This window comes from Hemiscyllium ocellatum, chromosome 15, assembly GCF_020745735.1.
Source record: "Hemiscyllium ocellatum isolate sHemOce1 chromosome 15, sHemOce1.pat.X.cur, whole genome shotgun sequence".
NCBI lineage: Eukaryota > Metazoa > Chordata > Chondrichthyes > Orectolobiformes > Hemiscylliidae > Hemiscyllium > Hemiscyllium ocellatum.
The window spans coordinates 68,415,872-68,437,674 of NC_083415.1; the positions used below are offsets into that span (position 1 = coordinate 68,415,872).

The 21,803-nt window shown below is 46.3% G+C and overlaps 1 protein-coding gene and 1 long non-coding RNA gene across 2 annotated transcripts in view; both read right to left on the minus strand.

The window, feature by feature from the left end:
• Positions 1–10,627: 10,627 nt before the first annotated feature.
• On the minus strand, positions 10,628–13,684 carry LOC132823040 (uncharacterized). The gene is made up of 2 exons (XR_009645488.1): positions 13,596–13,684; positions 10,628–10,864 (listed from the first exon to the last, which is right to left on the minus strand). It is a non-coding gene; the product is annotated as an uncharacterized LOC132823040 (long non-coding RNA).
• A 50-nt stretch (positions 13,685–13,734) lies between these two features.
• eif6 (eukaryotic translation initiation factor 6) overlaps positions 13,735–21,803 on the minus strand; it is an 81,553-nt gene continuing 73,484 nt past the window's right edge. The window contains exons 5-6 of the mRNA XM_060836601.1: positions 18,263–18,444; positions 13,735–14,054 (exon numbers count right to left, since the gene is read on the minus strand). Of these exons, the coding sequence (XP_060692584.1) occupies positions 14,045–14,054; positions 18,263–18,444 (192 nt within the window). The 3' untranslated portion in view covers positions 13,735–14,044. The remainder of the gene's footprint in view (positions 14,055–18,262; positions 18,445–21,803) is intronic.

Here is a 21,803-nt window from a genome sequence, read left to right on the forward strand (position 1 = left end):
ACATATCTGACAAACACAGACATAGCTGGGTAAAAATGAGGACTGCAGATGCTGGAAACCAGAGTCTAGATTAGAGTGGTGCTGGAAAAGCACAGCAGGTCAGGCAGCATCCGAGGAGCAGGAAAACCAACGTTTCAGGCAAAAGCCCTTCATCAGGAATAGAGGCAGGGTGCCTGCAGAGTGGAAAGGCATAGCTGGGTCCCATTCAGGTGCCTACAGTTACTCCTTTGGTTTTGAGGGAGTGTGAGGATTGGAAGAAGTTGTTGAGGGTGAGGATCTGTTCAATAGGTGATAATGGGGACTGCAGATGCTAGAGATCAGAGTCAAAGTTAGAGTGGTGCTGGAAAAGCACAGCAGGTCAGGCAGCATCCGAGGAGCAGGACAATCGATGTTTCGGGCAAAAGCCCTTCATTAGAAATTCCTGATGAAGGTCTTTTGCCTGAAACGTCGATTTTCCTGCTCCTTGGATGCTGCCTGATCTGCTGTGCTTTTCCAGCACCACTCTAATCTTGACATGAGGACTAGTTCAGCTAGGTAGATGAAGGTGTCAGTGATTGGGACGACATGAGAGGAAGAAATGGAGGGCTAGGAGACCTTTGTTGTGGCGGATGGATGTGTACAGGGATTGGATGTCCATGGTGAAGCTGAGGCGTTGGGGGCCAGGGAAATGAAAATCTTTGAGGAGATGAAGGGCATGGGTGGTGTCCTGAACGTAGGTGGGGAGTTCCTGGACTAAGAGGAACAGGATGGTGTCAAGTACAGGCTGAGACAATGGGTCGACTGGGGCAGTCAGATTTGTGTATCTTCGGTAGGAGGTAGAATCGGGTGTATGGGGTTCATGGACAATGAGCTTGGAAGCTGTGGATGGAAGATCCCCTGAGGTGATGAATTTGTGGATGGTCTGGGAGATGACAGTTTGGTAATGGGAGGTGAGGTCATGGTCGAGGGGGCAGTAGGAGGTGGTGTCTGTGAGTTGGTGCCTGGCTTCAGCGGTGTAGAGGTCAGTGCACCAAACTACCCCTGCAACCCCCCACCTTGTCTGTGGGTTTGATGGAGGTTGGGGTTGGAGTGGAGGGTTGTGCGTTGTGAGGGTGAGAGGTTGGAGTGGGTTAAGCAGTTGGGCATGTTGTGGTGGTCGATGTCACGGTGGCAGTTTGAAATGAAGAGATCAAGGGCGGGTAACAGGCCAGTGTGGGGTATCCAGGTGGAACGCATCATACTCTGCCACTTCCACCACCTCCAAATGGACCCCACCACCAGAGATATATTTCCCTCCCCATCCCTATCAGCGTTCTAAGAAGACCATTCCTTCCACGACTCCCTCATCAGGTTCACATCCCCACCAGCCCACAGCCCACTCCTGGCACCTTTCCCTACCACCACAGGAAGTGCAAAACCTGCGCCCACACCACTCCCCTCACCTCCGTCCAAGGCCCCAAGGGATCCTTCCACATCCGTCAGAAATTTACCTGTACCTCTACCAATGTCATCTACTGCATCTGTTGCACCCGGTGTGGTCTCCTCTACATCAGGGAGACCGGACACCTTCTTTGCTTCCTTACTTCCTCCTTCTTAACTACCGTCTCAACCTTCAAGTTTACTTTGTGAGAATCCTGGACTAGAACTCTCAAGTCTCTTTGCACTTCAGATTTCTGAATTTTCTCCCCATTTAGAAAACAGTCCATGCCTCTACTCTTCCGACCAAAGTGCATGACCTCACACTTTCCCACATTGTACTCCATCTGCCACCTCTTTGCCCTCTCTCCTAACCTGTCCAAATCCTTCTCTGCACCCTCCCCACCTCCTCAGTGCTACCTGTCCCTGTCTTTGTATCATTTGCAAACTTAGCCAGAATACCTTTTGTTTCTTCATCTAGATTGTTTATGTATAAAATGAAAAATTGTCCCAAAAGTTGATCCTTGAGGAACACCACTTGTCACCAGCTGCCGTCTTGAGAAGGACCCTTTCATCCCCACCCTCCGTTTTCTGCCAGACAGTCAAGCTTCTCTCCATGCTAATACCTTGCCTCTGACACCATGGGTCCTTATCCTATCCAGTAACCTCCTGTGCAGCACCATGTCCAGGTAGATGTCCAGGTCGATCACATCCACTGGCTCTCCTCGATCTGGTTTGTTCGTTACTTCCTCAAAGAATTCTAACAGGGTTTGTCTGGAATGTCCTCCCCTTGATGAAACCATGCTGACTTTACCCTATTTTACCGTGCACTTCCATTTATTCAGAAATCTCATCCTTCACAATGGATTCCAGGATCTTATCCATGACGGACATTAGGCTAATTGATCTGTAACTTTCCATCTTTTGCCTTACTCCCTTTTTAAACAGGGGTGTCACATTAGTGATTTTCCTGTCCTCTGGGACACTCCTTGATTCTAGTGATTCATGAAAGATCACCACTAACTCCTCCACTATCACTTCAGCTGTCTCCCTTAGAACTCAGGAGTGTAGTTCATCTGATCCAGGTTATTTAACCACCTTCAGGCCATGCAGTTTTTCTAGCACCTTCTCCTGGTGATGGCCAACATACTCAGCTCTGCCCCCTCACTGTCTTGAACTTTTGGGATATTACTCGTATCATCCACCATGAAGACTGATGCAAAGTTCAGTTCCTCAGCCATTTCCTTATTCCTCACTCCTATCTCTCCAGCATTATTTTCCCGCAGCCCAATGTCCACTTCTGCCTCCCTTTTGCCCTTGATATGTCCCAGAGTAGTAAAAGAGGCAGCTGCGGAAATAATTGTGGCTGTACTGACCATTTTTCAAAGCCCTATAGATTCTGGAATGGTTCCTGCAGATTGGACATGAGCAAGTAAAGCAGAAGGGAGAGACAAATCAGAACAAACTGATGACCTGCCTCAATCAGAAGGAAATGTTGGTATTCAATAAAAGATACTTCGAGGAACCCCAGTGTTTATATCTCACAGAAAGTGTAACACAAGGGTAGAACAAACAACTATGAAATCACATTGTATTAGCCTTAATTGTAAGAGGATTTGAGTAACAGGGTAACAGTGTCTTGAAGGAGTTGTTGAGACTTCATCTGGAACATATTTTTAACATTTCATAAATGGGATGTGAGTGTCAGTGGGTGGGCCAGCGTTTACTGCCCATCCTCTCCTACCCTTGAGAAGATGATGGTGAGTTGTCTTCATGTCTGTAACTTTGGTCTCCTTCCCTAAGGAAGGATATATCTACACAGAGGGAATGCAATAAAGGTTTACCAGGCTCAGTCCTGCAATAGCAGATTGTTCTAGGAGGAGATTCAGGAGATTGAATCTGGACATGTTTAGAATAATGAGCAATGATTTCAATTCAAACTGAGACAATGTATGGCATCCCTAAGACCATGAAACATAGCAGCAGAAGTAGACCATTCAGCCCATCAGGTCTGTTCTGCCATTCAATGAAGTCATGACTTCTCTGATTATTCTCAACTTTCCTGCCTTTTTCCCACGAACCCCCATTCCCTTGCCATTTAAAAATCGGTCCCTCTCAGCTTTGAACATTCTGACTTACCCAGCCTCGACAGCCTTCTGTGGTAAACAAGGCCGTGGATTCACTCACCTCTGGGAGGAAATTCCTCTTCATCTCTGTCATCAATCCCTTTCTCTGAGATTAAAATTAAATCTTTTCTTCAGGGGGTTGTGGGGTCTCTCTGTCATTGATCTCACGTCAAAACAATAATTGATAGATTTGAAGAAATTAAAGAGGTCTCTAGGTCTAGGGATAGTTTAAGAAAATGGCATTGGTAGACAATTCAGACAAGACAAGCAGCTGGAAGAGCAGCTTAATGGACTTGCTATGGGTGGAGTGAGATAAATTGAATTATTCTATTTTTTACTCCTCCTGTATTAGTAAGCAGAGGAGCTGGTTAATTTTCTTTCTGCTCCTATTGAGCTCCTATTAGTGTATTCCTCCAAACACCAAGTTTGTGAAGCCCAACAGAGAGTTCCCTCTGCCAGTGAAATGTTATAAATGACACCAAGGTCCAATTGTGCAGCTCAAGGCACTGACAACCCAACTGTCACTCCACAGGTATTGCTCTACACTGTCACTCCACAGGTATTGCTCTACACTGTCACTCCACAGGTATTGCTCCACACTGTCACTCCACAGGTATTGCTCTACACTGTCACCCCACAGGTATTGCTCTACACTGTCACTCCACAGGTATTGCTCTACACTGTCACCCCACGGGTATTGCTCTACACTGTCACTCCACAGGTATTGCTCCACACTGTCACCCCACAGGTATTGCTCCACACTGTCACTCCACAGGTATTGCTCTACACTGTCACTCCACAGGTATTGCTCTACACTGTCACTCCACAGGTATTGCTCCACACTGTCACTCCACGGGTATTGCTCTACACTGTCACTCCACAGGTATTGCTCTACACTGTCACCCCACAGGTATTGCTCTACACTGTCACTCCACAGGTATTGCTCCACACTGTCACCCCACAGGTATTGCTCTACACTGTCACCCCACAGGTATTGCTCTACACTGTCACCCCACAGGTATTGCTCCACACTGTCACTCCACGGGTATTGCTCTACACTGTCACTCCACGGGTATTGCTCTACACTGTCACCCCACGGGTATTGCTCCACACTGTCACTCCACAGGTATTGCTCTACACTGTCACCCCACAGGTATTGCTCTACACTGTCACCCCACGGGTATTGCTCCACACTGTCACTCCACGGGTATTGCTCTACACTGTCACTCCACAGGTATTGCTCTACACTGTCACCCCACAGGTATTGCTCCACACTGTCACTCCACGGGTATTGCTCTACACTGTCACTCCACAGGTATTGCTCGACACTGTCACCCCACAGGTATTGCTCTATACTGTCACCCCACAGGTATTGCTCTATACTGTCACCCCACGGGTATTGCTCTACACTGTCACTCCACAGGTATTGCTCTACACTGTCACCCCACAGGTATTGCTCCACACTGGCCTTTCAGAGACTCAAGCATTTCCTGAATTGAAGTATACAGATACAAACAGGTCTGTCTGCTCCAGGCATTCATTAAAAACACAATGTTTCCTTCCCCGATTCTTTCCTGCCTACCACGCAGGAATATAATCTGCCAATTCTTCCGTTGTCAGAGTGAGCTCATAGCTTTTCCTGGCAAGATTACAAACTGCTTCTTGATACATTATGCCCAGCAGTTGAAGATGTGCTGTAGAGTATTCAGGACTTGATATTTTGGATGCTACCACCTTGTTTCCAGAGAGGATCTGCGCTAAGGCACTGTGCTTCTGCATCAGTGCATATTTCTCCATCGAACAGTTGTTTTGTCCATAAATACAGCCTTTATAAAAATGAGCTGCAACAAATCTTTGCTCTAAACTGCTTCCAATATCTTTACATCCTTCCATCAGTAAGAAGACTAACACTGCAAACAGTAACCCCAGATACAGGCTCACCAGGCCTTGTATAACAGAAACACCCCCTTCCCTACTCTTGCATTCAATATGGACATAGATTTACATGATCTTGAGGGTCCAGAAGGTCAGTACACAGTGATCTTTTTTAGTTGGAACTCAAATTCAGCAGGATGCATAGGCTGGAGTTATTTTAGATTTCGTACAGTGTGGAAACAGGCCCTTTGGCCCAACCAGTCCACACCGACCCTCCGAAGAGTAACCCACCCAGACCCATTTCCTTCTGACTAATGCACCTAACACTATGGGCAATTTAACATGGCCAATTCACCTGACCTTCACAGCATTGGATTGTGGGAGGAAACCGGAGCACCTGGAGGAAACCCGTGCAGACGCGAGGAAAATGTGCAAACTCCACACAGTCACCCGAGGCTGGAATCAAACCTGGGTCCCTGGTGCCAAGCTTCAATCCATGCTAGTACCTTGTCTCTAACACCATGGGCCCTTATCTTCCTCAGGAACCTCCTGTACAGCACCTTGTCAAACATCTTTTTGAAGTCCAGGTAGATAACATCCATTGGTTCTCCTTGGTCTAAACTGCTCATTACTTCCTCAAAGAATTCTGACAGATTTGTCAGGCATGATCTCCCCTTGCTGACTTTGCCCTATTGTACCATACACTTCCAAGTATTCAGATATCTCATCTTTCACCATGGACTCCGAAATCTTACCCACGACCAAAGTTAGGCTAATTGGTCTGTCATTTTCCATCTTTTGCTGTTCTCTCTTTTTAAACAGGGGTGTTACATTAATGATTTTCCAACCCTTTGTGACCCTTTCTGATTCAAGGTAAAAACAAGGACTGCAAATGCTGGAAACCAGAGTCTGGATTAGAGTGGTGCTGGAAAAGCACAGCAGGTCAGGCAGCATCCGAGGAGCAGGAAAATTGACATTTCGGGCAAAAGCCCTTCATCAGGAATAGAGGCAGGGCGTCTGCAGAGCGGAGAGAGAAATGAGAGGGGGGTGGGGAGAAAGTAGCATAGAGTACAATAGGTGAGTGGGGGTGGGGATGGAGGTGGTAGGTCAGAGAGGATGGTGGAGTGGATAGGTGGAAAGGAAGATAGGCAGGTAGGACAGATCACGAGAGCGGTGCTGAGCTGGAAGGTTGGAGCTGGGGTGAGGTGGGGAAGGGGAAATGAGGAAACTATTGAAATCCACATTGATGCCATGGAGTTGAAGTGCTCCGAGGCGAAAGATGAGGTGTTCTTCCTCCAGGCGTTGGGTGGTGAGGGAGCGGCGATGACGGAGGCCCAGGACCTCCATGTCCTCGGTAGAGTGGGAGAGGGAGTTGAAATGTTGGGCCACAGGACAGTGGGGTTGATTGGTGCGAGTGTCCCGGAGATGTTCCCTGATTCTAACAATTACTGAAAGATCGCCTCTAATGGCTCTACCATCTCTTCAGCAATCTCCCATAGCACTCTGGGGTGTAGTGCACCTGGCCCAGGTTATTTATCCACCTTCAGGTCACTCAATTTTTCCATCACCTTCTCCTTGGTGAAAGCCACCATACTCAACCCTGCCCTCTTGCTCTCTTGAATTTTGGGGATATTACTCGTGTCTTTCACCATGAAGATGTACGTGAAGAAATTATTCAGTTCCTCAGCGTTTCCCACTACTATCTCTCAAGTGACATTTTCCAGTGGACTAATGTCCACTTTTTGCCTCTCTATTGCCCTTTATATATCTAAAGAAACTCTTACAGTATTTCTTTATATTACTGTCTAGCTTACCCTATTATTTAAATTTCTCCTTTTTTTTGATGCCCTCTGTCAGTTTTTGTAAGCTTCCCAATCCTCTGGTTTCTCACTGCCCTTCACCATATTATATGCTTTTTATTTGCTTTTATGCTGTCCCTGACTTCCCTAGTCAGCCATGGTTGCCTCATCCTCCCTGTACCATGCTTCCTTTTCCTCGGGATGACTCTCTGCTGTCTCTCCGAAGTTTCTCCCAGAAACTCCTGCCATTGCTGTTCCACTGTCTTTCCTGCTAAGCTCCTCTCCCTGTCAATTCTACCCAGCTCCTCCCCCTGTAGTTGCCTTTATTCAGCTGTAATACCGTTACTCCTGATTCTATCTTCTCCCTCTCAAATTGCAGAGAAAATTCAACCAATGCATGATCACTGCCTCCTCACGTTCCTTTACCTTAAGTTCCCTTGTCAAGTCTGTCTCATTGCACAACACTAAATCCAGTATTGCCTGTTTCCCAGTGGGCTCCACCACAAGCTGCTCCAAAAAGCTGTCCCCTAGACATCCCACAAATTCCTATCCGTGTGATCCACTACCAACCTGATTTTCCAGTCCAGCTGTACAGTGAAGTCCTTCACGATCACTGTAACCCTGCCTTTCCTACACATCTTTTCTATCTCCTGGTATATCTCGCACCCCAGCTCCTGTTGGAGGCCTGTACATAATTTTACCTTTGCAATTCCTCAATTCTACCCACACAGATTCTACTTTGACTCTACTTTGTTTGTTATTATTGATTTGTTTTTATTTCTTACTAATAAGGCAGCCCCACTCCCTCTGCCAATCTGCCTATCTTTTCGATAGGATGTATATCCTAGAGTATTTAGCTCCCAAACCTGATCCCCTAGCAGCCACTTCTCCGTGATGCCCATCATGTCATACCTGCCAATTTCTACCTGCAACACAAACTCATTTATGTTATTCCTTACACTGTGTTCATTCAAATATAACACCATCAGTCCTGTATTAATTGTCCTCTTCTCCTCGTCTCTTGTCATTTGTTTATCCAGCGTGTTTGAAATTTGATTCCTGACCCTTTCCAAACACCGTGTTTGTGTTGGAGATTGTAATAGCCTCTCCTGAGTTCTGTACTTTTACATCCTCCTTTAATTCAGGTTTTTAAAATTTCCCCTACGTGAACCCCTCACCCCATTTAGTTGTGTATACATACATGGGAAGGCAATGACTTTATGGCATTATCACTGAGCTATTAATCCAGAGACCCAGCTCATCTTCTGGGGACCCGTCTTGAGTCTGCCACAGCAGATGGCAGTATTTGAATTCAATAAATATCTGTAATTAAGTGTCTAATGATAACCATGAATCCATTGGTGATTGTTGCAAAAAAAAATCTAATTCAATAATGCCCTTTAGGAAAGGAAACTGCCATCCTTATCTGGTCTGGCCTACATGTGACTCCAGACCCACAGCAATGTGGTTAACTCTTAACCTCAGTTAGGGATGGGCAATAAATTCCCAGCCTAACCAGCGATGCCTCATCCCATACATGAATACAAAAAACGTCATGGTCAGGACAACTTTAAAAGACCCAGTGATGATGTGATAGCTGAATGGACACGTGACCCGAGGGCAGAAAGATCTCATACTCTGTCTTACCTTAGGGCCACTTCAAGCATAAGATGCAATTGAAAGCATGTGACTCAGTTATAACTTATGAGCTTAATATTAATGCACGTACGTAGTTGTCATAAATGTCTGTTGGATGTTTCAATACCACAACATTCAGATCCAGTTTATGTTACTGGAGATAACATTACATTGCAGCATCAAATAAAACACCCTACTGGAAGAAGATTCACAGAATTGGCCACTCCTCAGATACTAGCGTAGACCAACTGCAGCAAGGTCTGGACACCATTCAGATCATTAGGTTAATTAATGGCAGGAGGCATTTGTTGCATACGAGTGCCTGAAAATGACTGTCTTTATTTGTTCACTGACTGTCCCCAGTTACCCTTGAGAAGGTGGTGGTGAGCTGCCTTCTTGAACTGGTGCAGTTTGACCCACAATGCAGGGTCATTGGATAGAGGGAATTCCAGGAATTTGACCCAGCAACTCTGAAGGAACAGTGATATATCTCCAAGTCAGGATGGCGAGTGGATTGGAGAGGAAGTTATAGAGTCAGAGAGTCATACAGTACAGAAACAGAACTTGTCTATGCTGACCAGATTTCTTAAGTAAATCCAGTCCCATTTGCCAGCATATAGCCTATACCCCTCTAGACCTTGCCTTCCTTGAAGAAACCTACTGCGAATCCTCTTACAAGGATGCCTTCCTTGAAGAAGCTCTCTTCCTCCATCTACAAGGATTTCAGTGAGTCCCTCTCTCACTGCACCCCCCAGGTCATCTCCTCTGCACAGAAACTCTTACCTCCTTCCACCTATCCCACCTCCATCGCCCCTCCCCCTAGTCCCTCCTCCCTACCCTTTATCTTAGCCTGCTTGGCTCTCTCTCTCTCTCTTATTCCTGATGAAGGGCTTATGCTCGAAACGTCGAATTCTCTATTCCTGAGATGCTGCCTAACCTGCTGTGCTTTGACCAGCAACACATTTGCAGCTATGATCTCCAGCATCTGCAGACCTCATTTTTTACTTTCCTATTCATGTATCCATTCAGATGCCTTGTAAATGCTGTAATTGTACCAGCCTCCACCACTTCCTCTGACAGCTCATTCCATCTATGCACCACCCTCTGCATAAAAAAGTTATGCCTCAAGTCCTTTTTAGATCTTTCCCCTCTCATTTACGCCCTCTAGTTTTGGACTCCCCTACCCTAGGAGAAAGATTTAGGTTTGATATCCATCTCAGTGAGCAAACCTCCACCCTAAACCTCAACCTGAGCTACAAACCTTCAAATTTAGGAAAAAGATCTTAGCCATTCCCTCCATCCATGCACCTGATCATGTTGTCCCCATATATCTGCTGCCCTTGTCCTTCTTGATGGAAGTGGTTGTGGGTGGGTTTGGAAGGTGCTGCCTATGGATCTTTGATAAGTTTCTGCAATGCATCTTGTAGATGGTACACACTGCTGCTACTGAGCATCGGGGGCTGGAGGAGTGGACGCTTGTAGATGCGGTGCCAACGAAGCGGGCTGCTTTGTTCTGGATGGTGTCAAGTTTCTTAAATGTTGTTGGGATTGGACCCAGCCAAGGCAAGTGAGGAGTATTCCATCACACTCCTGACTTGTGCTGTGTAGAAGTGGAGGTGTTAGGAGGGGAGTTACCCACTGCAGTATTCTTAGCCTCTGCACTGCTGTTGTAGCCACAGTGTAAGTATGGCTAGTCACTTCCATCCTCCTTGGTCCTGTTTCATTGTTAAATGTGCATTGTACATATTCACACAAGGCTATCAATAACTAAGACCACAGCAACAAAGACCTTTCTTAACGAAATAACAACCAGGTTTAACTCCAGAATCTGAGTTGCCCATACTAGCATCAGGTGGGTTTCTAACACCAACATATTCCTCTTCAAGTTATAGACTGTTCCGACTTGGAATTACATCATTGTTCCCTTCAGCAACACTGGATTCTGGAGCTCCGTCTGTAATAACAGTCGGTGTTGCGACAGCACATGGACAGCAAAGCTTCCATCAGCAGGTCAGTCCAAGCTCAAAGCACCTGGGAGGAACAAATCAGGTTTAACCATCTGCATCATCAAGTTATAATCAGCTCACAACTAATGCTTTAAATTTAACTCTGATCACAGTATAGGATAGATGTGAGCTTAGTTGAGAGTGCAGAGGAGATTCTTCAGAATGTTGCAGAGGTGAAGTATTTTAGTTACAACGTTAGAGTTCGGGTTGTCCTCAGAGTCGCTAAAGTGTGGTGCTGGAAAAGCACAGCAGGTCAGGCAGCTCCCAAGGAGCAGGAGAGTCGATGTTTCGGGCATAAGCCTTCCTCTGGTCTGGGGAGGTAGATGGTGATAGGTTGGAGGGGAGGATGGAGTGGATAGGTGGGAAGGAAGAGGGACAGGTAATATAGGTCGAGAGTGGTGCTGAACTGGAAGGTTGGATCTGCGATTTGGAAACTGGTGAAGTCAATGTTGAAGCCGTGTTGTTGTAGGCTCCTAAAGTGGAAGATGAGAAGTTCCTCCATCAGTTGATGGGTGGCCTTGTATAGGCAGCCAAAGATGGACACTATTTGGGGAAAGTTAAAACAGATGGCCACAGGAAGGTGGGGTCGGTTGGTGTGTACAGAGCAGAGATGTTCCCTGAACCATTCCGTGAGTTTGTACTCTATCTCTCCGCTGTAGAGGTGACCACATCAAGAGCAACAGACGCAATAAATGAGGTTCGAGGGTATGAGGTAAACCTTTGCTGGATGTGAAATGATCCCTTGGGGCCTTGGACAGAGGTGAAGGGGGAGCAGTGGGCACAGGTTTTGTACCTCTTGCTGCAGCATGGGAAGGTGCGGGGGGTGAAGACAGGGTTGGTGGGAAGCGTGGACCTAACAAGGGAGTTGCGGAGGGAAGAGTGCCTACGGAATGCAGATAGCGGTGGGGCGGGAAATGTATTTTTGGTGGTGGGGTCACAGTGTAGGTGTCGAAAATGGCAGAGGATGATGGCCTCCTACTTCAAAAGACTATAATTTCCCCTCCCCCTGCGATCAGCAATGTCCTCAATTACATCTCCTCCACTTCCTGCATCTAACCCCTCAACCACAGAGTCCCTCTGGTCCTCAAGTTCCACCCACTAACCTCCAATTCCAGCGTATTATCATCTGCCATTTTCACAACCTACAGTCAGACCACCCCACCAATATATTTCCCTCCCACCCCTATCTGTATTATATAGGGACCGTTCCCTCCGCAACTCCCTTGTTAGGTCCACGCTTCCCACCAACCCTGTCTTCACCCCCCGCACCTTCCCATGCCGCAGCAAGAGGTACAAAACCTGTGCCCACAGCTCCCCCTTCACCTCTGTCCAAGGCCCAAGGGATCATTCCAAATCTGGCAGAGATTTACCTCATACCCTCAAACCTCATTTACTGCATCTGATGCTCTTGATGTGGTCTCCTCTACATCGGACAGACCGAGCACAAACTTGCAGAATGGTTCAGGGAACATCTCTGGCCCGTATGTACCCACCAATCCCACCTCCCATTCCCCATGACATGTCCATTCTGGGCTGCCTCCACAAGGACACCCACCAACTGGTGGAGGAATGTTTCATCTTCCACCTTGAGAGCCTACAACCACATGGCTTCAACACTGACTTCACCAGTTTCCAAATCTCCCCTCCTACCACCCCATCCCATATCCAACCCACCGACTCAACATCACCATCTTGACCGGACCTACCTGTCCATCTTCCTTCCTACAAATCTGCTCCATACCTCCCACCAACCTATCACAATCACCACCTACCTGCGCCCACCCATTGCCATCCCACCTACCTTTCTACCAGCTCTAAGCCCCCCACCCCCCATTTCTTTCTCAGCCCCCAGTCCTGATGTATGAAATGTCAATTCTCCTCCTTGGATGCTGCCTGACCTGCTGTGCTTTTCCAGCGCCACACTTTATCAGCGCTGACTCTCCAGCATCTGCAGTCCTCACTTTCTCCTATTGTCCTTTGCCCTCTCCCAGGGGAGATGTGACTGAGGTGTAAACGACAACGATAGATTGAGATAAAGCAGATATAGAAAAGCTGTTCCTACTAGCTGATAGTACACAGACTAGAAAATGCAGATTTAAAATTTTGGGCAAGAAATGTAGGAACCACAAGAAAGAACTTTCTTATGCAAAGCACGGTAACAATCTGAAACTTTCTTATGCAAAGCACGGTAACAATCTGAAACTTTCTGCTCACCAGCATGGTGGAGGTAGAGATGATAACAGATTCCAAAAGGAAACTGGTGTGTACTGGGGCAGGTGTGCACTGGGGGGGTGTACTGGGGCAGGTGTGCACTGGGGGGGTGTACTGGGGCAGGTGTGCAATTGGGGGTGTACTGGAAGGGCTATAGGGTTTGTGTCTTTGGTGGGATGGGGGTGACTGGCTGGTTTGCCCTATAGAGGGCCAGCATGGAAGTGATGGGCCATATACCTCCTCCTAGGCCTAGACCTTCCCAGTGTCTTGCCTGGAAATGTGTAGCACTCAGGAAGACTCTACGTCTAGGCCAAGGGTCAGCTTTCCAGTATGCTGTCATTGGATCCAACATACTCCTCCTTTTCAGGCTGTGCTGATAAAGTTTTTACATCTCATCTGAAGACACAGCAGGTCAACCAGTTACCAGGATAAACAAGATGCAGCACAAATTAGTTGGCAATCTGGAGATGGCTCACACTAATCTCCAGAAGGAGACAGTGGTGTACTTCAGCTTTCACATGCCTGGGTGAGAATATTATTGATACCTCCTGCTAGTGGCATCCAGACACTCCAGAGCTGCTGTCTATTCTCACATTCTCCAGGAGAGCACTTCAAGTCACAAATGTTCTGTGTGATTTGATAGAGTCATCACTGCACATCAATTCTGTAGAATGACGCACGTCCTTAAAAGAACAAGGATTTATTTATTCATAAGCAGTGACTTGTTTAATCAACATACTGACAATCTCGCCAACTCATTTCTTATACATTCAGATGTTCTTTAAGGTTAAATAATCAATGAGAAGGCAACTTATAGGTTATTGTGGCTGTGTGGTGATTACAAATTGATTGGAGTTACAGTAAGAATGGCGAATCAGTTCAGAGCAAACGATGATCTCTCTCTCTCTCTCTCTCTCTCTCTGTCTCGTGTCTGTTCTGTCGAAATAGCAGCGCAGCACATTGCCCTCCTGAGGTTTGATCCATGCCTGTTCCTTTATGTTAGACTGTGGGAGAGAAGGAGAATTAGGGTTACCCAGGCAACAACTGCAGGTTAGCTCATTCACAGAGATTGGTATTAGGCAGCTCTGGACCAGTGATACTGATCTGAAAACAAAGCAGCCTCAAAGCAATCAACTAGAGCATCAGGTACTGGAACATTCATATGTGGGTGGGTGTTGGCACTAATCCAAAACTATCAGTCTTCATTATCTCCCTCCCTTCACCACATTAACCCTGACACATACCAACCCTGGATCTGGGCTCCCTTGCGATATGAACCCTTGGCTGGCTGTGAGACACATCTATACCAGCTCCCCACTGAAACTGCCAGCTTGTGTGATTGGCAGCTCTCATGGGGTACAACCTCAAAGACCTGCCTCTGGCCAATTAAGTGTCTGATTGGAAAATAATTTGGCAGCCCTTCCCAACGGAAGTTCTCAATGGTCTTCAGTGTGTGGACAAGGTCCCAGTCACCTCTCCAAAATAATGACCAACAAATAGACCGGACCGGACTGTGCTGACTGAGTAACAGCAGCTGCCAATGGGGCAGACCTCCAGCCTGGACATAAATAACTGGTGCCCTTCCCTGATCTCACTGTCCACTCCTTTCGCCAACATACTATAGTAGCAATGTCAACTATAGCAAATTGTCAAGAACTCTTCAACACTACTGTACAACACTCTAACTTAGAGCAGAAACAGAAATATCAATGACATCAGGATGACTACAAGAAAGGCAGAAAGCTGACCAAAAGCCAGAAGCAATGATTGGGGATGGACATGGAGTTCTGGATGTCTGTTATGCAGTCACATTGCTTTTCCAACAACCTTGAAGAATCTGTTAGTGGTGTTGGTTCAAGAATAAATATTGGCCTGGATGCCAGTGATAAATCCCCAAACCTGAGATTTCCATCCACTTGGAAGGGCCTCAGTTCAACCCTTTAGAGAGAGAGTGCTCCTACAGCGTGACACTCCGACAGTCATCTTTGCCCTGGCTTATCTGCAGTAATTAAGTGCTGCAGTAAAAGACTGTTTGCAATTAGTAACTTGGGAACTGGTCCCCAAATACCTTTGGACTATTGGGTCAGATTTTCATGAACTACTGTGAAACAAATATTTACATAAATAGCAGGTAGGGCAGTGGAAACAGGTAAAGCTGAACTTGCCTGTCCATCTCTTGATAATAAAATGCCACTTTAATTAGTGACAGATATGTGACAATATCCTGACCCCAATCAAGCCAATGGGAAAGCTGGTTGTTTATGGAGCATGAATATAGGCTAACAAAGGGTTTTCAGAAATGAAAAAAAATCACTTGCCAGTGCTCTAATTCAATGTTGTTGATCAAATTTACTGTTACAGATTGCTGCACATTTCTCAATCAGCTGTGGCCTTTCCCTTCAATCCCATTTTCTGCTTGAATGACAAAATATATTTGTCATTCTCAACACCCACCTAACAGCAGCAGAATGCATTTAGTCTTGTCTTTCCTTCATAACAATAAATCTTATTAACCTCTCGTCTCCTGACCAACATCACTAAATATCCATTTACCATACTAGTTATTTTGTTGCTGTTTGGGGAGTTAGCAGTGACTACACTTTAAAAATTCTTCATTATCTGTAAAACACCTTGGAATGTGCCAAGTATGCGAATAGTGCTACAGACATGAAAGCCTCCCTTTTTATTACTGCACATTGTTATTGCTGATGCAGCAACTGGAGAAGGAGATGGATTCGCTGATAAATGAAACATAGGTATGGCAGCAAATTGTGTGACACGGTTCGACCTTGGAACAGAATGATTGTGGGATGACATCAGGACCACTGGAGATGAGCACACACTGGGATTCCATTTTTTATCTCAATCCTCAAGTGGACTTTTAAAACCTGTTCAGATATTTCAGTGTTTTGTATCTACTAGGGCTGCAAGGCAGTAGCAGTCATATAGAGACTTGTTCTGCTTTAACTGCATGTTCACCACTTTACTGCTAATGAGGTGCATGGCAAAGCAGTGCTGAAGCTGCTGCTGATATACAGTCTGCTCTGCTCCCACTGGTAATGCTGCCAGTTTCAGTCTGGTATTGGGTGTTGCTGCACTATTGCTTTGGAACAATTGGGAACAGAACTCAATCCCTTCCACTAATCACAGCAGTTGCTGCAGAAGGCTGGCTTTTCTCAAGCGCCAGACAATGGGAACAGGGAATTATCAGGGCCCTTGTCAACAGGCAAAAATAAGAGCAAAATGGAATGGGAAAAGGAGATGCAGAAATCTAAAGAGAACACAGAAGCATAAGGACAGTGTGCTGATTAGTGAAAAGATAAGCAGAAAGAGGCAGGAACAGATGTAACGAGGTCCAGAGTAAAAAAAAATAATTTTAAACCGTTACAAACCCGGAAACAAAAACAGAAATTGCTCGAAAATCTCAGCAGGTCTGACAGCATCCCTGGACATAAAACAGAATTATTGTCTCAGGTCCAGCAACCATTCTTCATAACCAGTTCGGAGGAAGGGTCACTGCACCTGAAATGTTAACTCGGATTTCTCTCCACGGATGCTGCTGGACCAGCTGAGATTGTCCAGGAATTTCTGTTTTGTTTCAGCTTTCCAGCATCTGCAGACCTTTATTTTTCTGTCCAGCGCTTTACAAACCCTGGTTAGGCCAGTGTTCAGCTCTGAACTCCACACTTTAGGAAAGACACCAAGGTATTGAACAGGCTACAGAGAAGATTCACTGTAAAGAATACGAAATCAATATACTGTGAATGTTGGAATTCTAACAAGAACAAAAGGTGGAAACACTCAGAAAGCATTTGTGGAGAGAAACAGAGTTAATTTTTGATGAAAATGATCTTTCAAGAACATTGGATTGATCCTTTTTTTTACTCTTTGGCTTCTAACTTTACTAACAAGACCACTATGTGACATTTTGCCAGCTGCCCATGTTCACCACATCAAATGCATTACCCTCTTCAACCCTCTTAGCTCACAAGTTAGTCAGACACAGTTTGCCCAATTTGTTGTTTAAGAACTGAAACCAGCCACAAAAATAGTCCAGTTAGAAATATGGATTTTCTGATGAGCTGGACCCAGTGAGGATGCAAATCTCTACAAAGCTTAATCTGACCGGGGCAGGAAGACATCAGTAGGGTTAGTATGGCACATTGCTGTTCTCAGCACTGGCAGGAGTTATAGTTGCTGCGTCTTTTATTTTTAGTCATTCACAGGATGTGGGCATCTTTGGCTAGGCCAGCACTTATTGTCCATCCCAAATTACCCAGAGAGCAGTTAAGAGTCAACCACATTCCTGTAGGTCAGACCAGGTAAGGATGGCACAGATTTCTTTCTCTAAAGGACTTGAGTGAACCAGATGGGTTTTTCCAACAATTGACAAAGGATTCGAGTTCAGCATTTGATACTTAATTCCAGATTTTGATTGATTTCAAATTTCACAATCTGCCGTGGGGGTTTCAAACCCATGTGCTCGGAACATGACCTGGGTCTCTGGATTAACAGTTCAGTGACAAAATACTACTAAGGCCATCACCACCCCATCTCTGTATTATGGCTCTGGACTGGACATCTGTCCAAATCCAGGTTGACAAATTGAACAAGCATGGTAATTTGGAATGAAACCTCCTCCAATCTCAAACTGCAAGTTGTTCAGTTATACCTTCCAGGGGGGACCTGTTACTTCTTGGCCTCCATGTGACTCTAGCTCAATGTGGAATGCATCATAACCTTCAGGCTAATTGGAGATGAACATTAAATACTGGCACACCACACCATATCACAGGGACCCCCACGGGGACGGGCTGCCGTGTGACACAGGGACCCCCACAGGGACGGGCTGCCGTGTGACACAGGGACCGCCACGGGGACGGGCTGCCGTGTGACACGGGGACGGGCTGCCGTGTGACACGGGGACGGGCTGCCGTGTGACACGGGGACGGGTTGCTGTGTGACACGGGGACGGGTTGCTGTGTGACAACATGAACAGGCCCGGTGTCTCAGACTGCACACGGATGGTAAGCTCATCATTAAACAAAAACATGGATACTATAAAATACCAAAACATCCACAACACACACCGAGAACATTGCAAAGTCGAGATGTCCTGGCTAAAACATAATCTCTCTCTTTCAGAACCTAATTCAAACTTTTCATTTAATTTACATTTTTGCGTCAGTGTTTTTCCAAGAGCAGCACTCACCTTTCGATCAGTGAATCTCTCATACTTGTTGCAATTGCACTGGGCTGGGCTTCATTTAATCGAAAAACACTCTCAATAACCGATAGCTCGGTGCTGGTCGTGTCAAGTCCACAGAAAGCACACCAATCATTCACCACCATCCCGCCAGCGATAACCTCACTACCACGATTCACTGTACCAGCCTGGGGCAAAGACAAAAGGGAGACAGAGTAAGGTCAGGCCCTACCTCCACAGTCATCACCAGCTTCATATAGCTCACCCGAGAGCCGCAAAGTGTTACAGTACTTAGATTATTAATCTATTTTGATTGGCCTGACAGATGGTGGATCAGGTAAAAACCGCAAGTTCAATGATGATAAGCAGCACCCTTTCATCAGTATGGACAATGTTCAGCAACATGAACTGCTCCGGAGGCACTGAACGTAGCAAGATCAGGACAATATGGCTCGGTCCGGTAAACAGTAATGTTCACGTCAGAAGTGACCATCTCCAAGAAGAGAATCTATTCATCCCCCCTTAACATTCAATGGCATTACCATCACTGAAGCCTCCCCTAACACACAGCCTTGGGGGTAGAGTACTTTTGTATATTTCAGGCTGAAACAGACAGATAGACTCTTCAGTCAGGGAATTAAGGATTACAGGGAAAGGGCAGAAAAGTGGGCATGAGCAGTGCCAGATCAGCCAGGATCCTATTGACTGCCAGAGCAGGCTCAAGGGGCTGAAAGGCCTACTCCTCTTCCTGTTTCTTATAACCCCAAACCTTTCTCAACAATGAGATATCCATCTCAAACCCCTCATCACCTCCCATCCTATTCCAAAACAGCTCCTATCAAAGTCACAAATGACATCTATCCCGTGTGAGTGACTGTGACAAAAGCTAACCTTTCACTCTCTGCCCTTCTTGACCTGTATGTGGTTTCTGATGTGACCACACCATCTTCTTCCAGCACATCTCAATTATTAACCAACAGCAGGGCCTACTCTCCTGTTTGCAAACTGTTACTCTTGCAGCCCCACCTGCCACCCGCTCAACCAGATGTGTCCACTGTTGATCCCTCCCATTTGTATCTATATTCTACCCCTGGACATCATCCAAAACAATGTTTGGTTTTGAACAAAGCAGCCCAGCTAAGCCTCAACACCAGCTCTCTGCTTGTGCACTATCACTCAGTTCTCAGATTGATTCTCTGAGATTCAGCAATGAATTTGCACTTTCCCCTTCCAATCTAACATCGAGAGGCCATTGTTTTCAGTCCCCGCTCCGCACTCCAACCCTTCCTCTGGCAGAGAGATTAAACCAGTCTCACAACCGATGTCACATTTAATCAGGAGATGAGCTCTGACCGTATGTCCATAGCACTAATGACACAATTTCCTCCTCCACCCATACCATCACCCACTCAATTCATTTACTGCTCAAACCCCTACTACTCATTTCTTTGTTACCTCTGGAACGTCTATTCCAATAAACTCTTGCCTGATTTCCGAAACTCCAATCCACTGTTGCATTCAATTCAGCCAAATTCTCCAATGCCGGTGCTGTATATCCCTTTCACCTATCTGTGCTGGCTGACACATATCAGTGCTCACAGCAATGTCTTAATAAATTGTCATCCTGGCCTGCAAATCCCTCCATGGTCACACCCTCCCCACCTTTATAATATCCTCCAGCTTTCCGAGGGATATCTGTGCTTCTCAAATATTAGACTTTAATGATTGCATGTGCTGGATTTCCCTTTCTACATCTCTCCATGTCTCTAACTCATTGCTTCTTCAATTTACTCTTACACTGATCTTTGATGAAGATTTTGCTCATATGACCTGAAGAAGGGCTTATGCCCGAAACGTCGATTCTCCGTTCCTTTAATGCTGCCTGACCTGCTGCGTTTTCCAGCAACACAGCTTTAAGCTCTGATCTCCAGCATCTGTAGTCCTTACTTTCTCCTCATACGACCCAATACCTGCTTGTGGCTTGCTGCTATCTGTTGTCTTATAAATCTCTTGAAGTGATTATGGGTATTTGATTACATCAAAGCAGCATAATGGGTTATGGAAATAGGGTGGATAAAAGGTGTTGAAGCATTTGATCAGATTGAATGGCGAAGCAGGCTTGGTGTGCTGAATGGCTTTCTATTGCTGCTATGGTTGTATAAACATATTGTTATACGAGGGAATAATATAACCACCTGAAGTGAAATGCGGCAGGTGGTGAGACAACACACACACACCCTCCCCATGCTGAGATAGGCCCCTGCCCTGGGGATTGAGAGACGGGGCAGCTGCAGCCTGATCTTGGGGCCCATGTTGAAGGCAGCTGGCAGCTCCTTCAGTACAAACCCTGCAGCATCATTTACATCACCACAACACAGGGCAATCAACACGTTATACCATCACTGCTCAAAACAGAAAGGCTGCTCTGCTCAGTTACCATGGCAACAAGCTGAACAGATACAATTAATGCATGTTAGCACAGTGGCAGAGATTCCAACAAGGTCACTGGCTTCACCAGCAGCTGACAAAACAAGAGAAATTCCTCTGGATTGCAGCTTTAATTGCTGATCTTTCTTTTGGCAGTGGGTTCAGTGGGACAAAGCATTAGGTTAAAGGGCAGGTCAACACAGGGATGCTGGCAGATAGATAGGTTACACACTGCACTGCCAACATGTGGGAGGTCATCGACCCCAGCAGCATCCAGGATAACAGCATCTGCAGGAAATGCTCCCAAGTGCATGGGCGTGAGCTCGGTGTTTCAGAGCTTTGGCGAGGTGGGGTGGGGAGAAAGAGAGCTGGGGACACAGTGCCACATACTCAAGGCTGGGAGTTCCATGGATAACATATTTACAGGTAGGCACACTGCAGATCAAGGGTAAGGAGGAAAGAAGGGAATGGGTGACCAGCACGTAGTCAGAGAGAGTCAGGCAGGGAGAGTAGGAAACCCCTGGGGTCCTATTCTCAAATTGCTTTTCCATTTTGGAAGCTGATGAGAGCACTGCTTCCTTAAGAGAGAGCAGCCTGAGCCAAGCTTCGGGTACCACAAGCAGCCTGACCTGTACAGGAGGGGAGGAAGAGGAAAGCAGGAGTGACAGTGATGGGGTTCCACGGGTTAGGGGAACAGACCGGCCTTTCTGCAGCTACAGACATAACTCCAGGACAGTGCCATGTCTCTCTCTGGTGCCAGGGACGGAGAGGTGACTTAGCATATTCATTTCCCCTGGATAATGCACCTAATCTACATACCCCTGAACACTAGGGACAATTGTATCTAAGTCAATTCACCTAACCTGCACATCTTTGGATTATGGGAGGAAACTGGAGTACCTGGAGGAAACCCACACATACATGGTGAGAACATTCAAACTCCACACAGGCAGTCACCCAATGCTGGAATCAAAACCCAGGTCCCTGGTGCTGCCAGGCATCAGTGCTAACCACTGAGCCACTGTGCAGTCCCGTCTTACTGTAACTGACTCTGGTGAGGCCATCACCTCCCACTAGGAGTATCTGGAGTACAATGAGCAGTTTCAGTCCCCTTATTTAA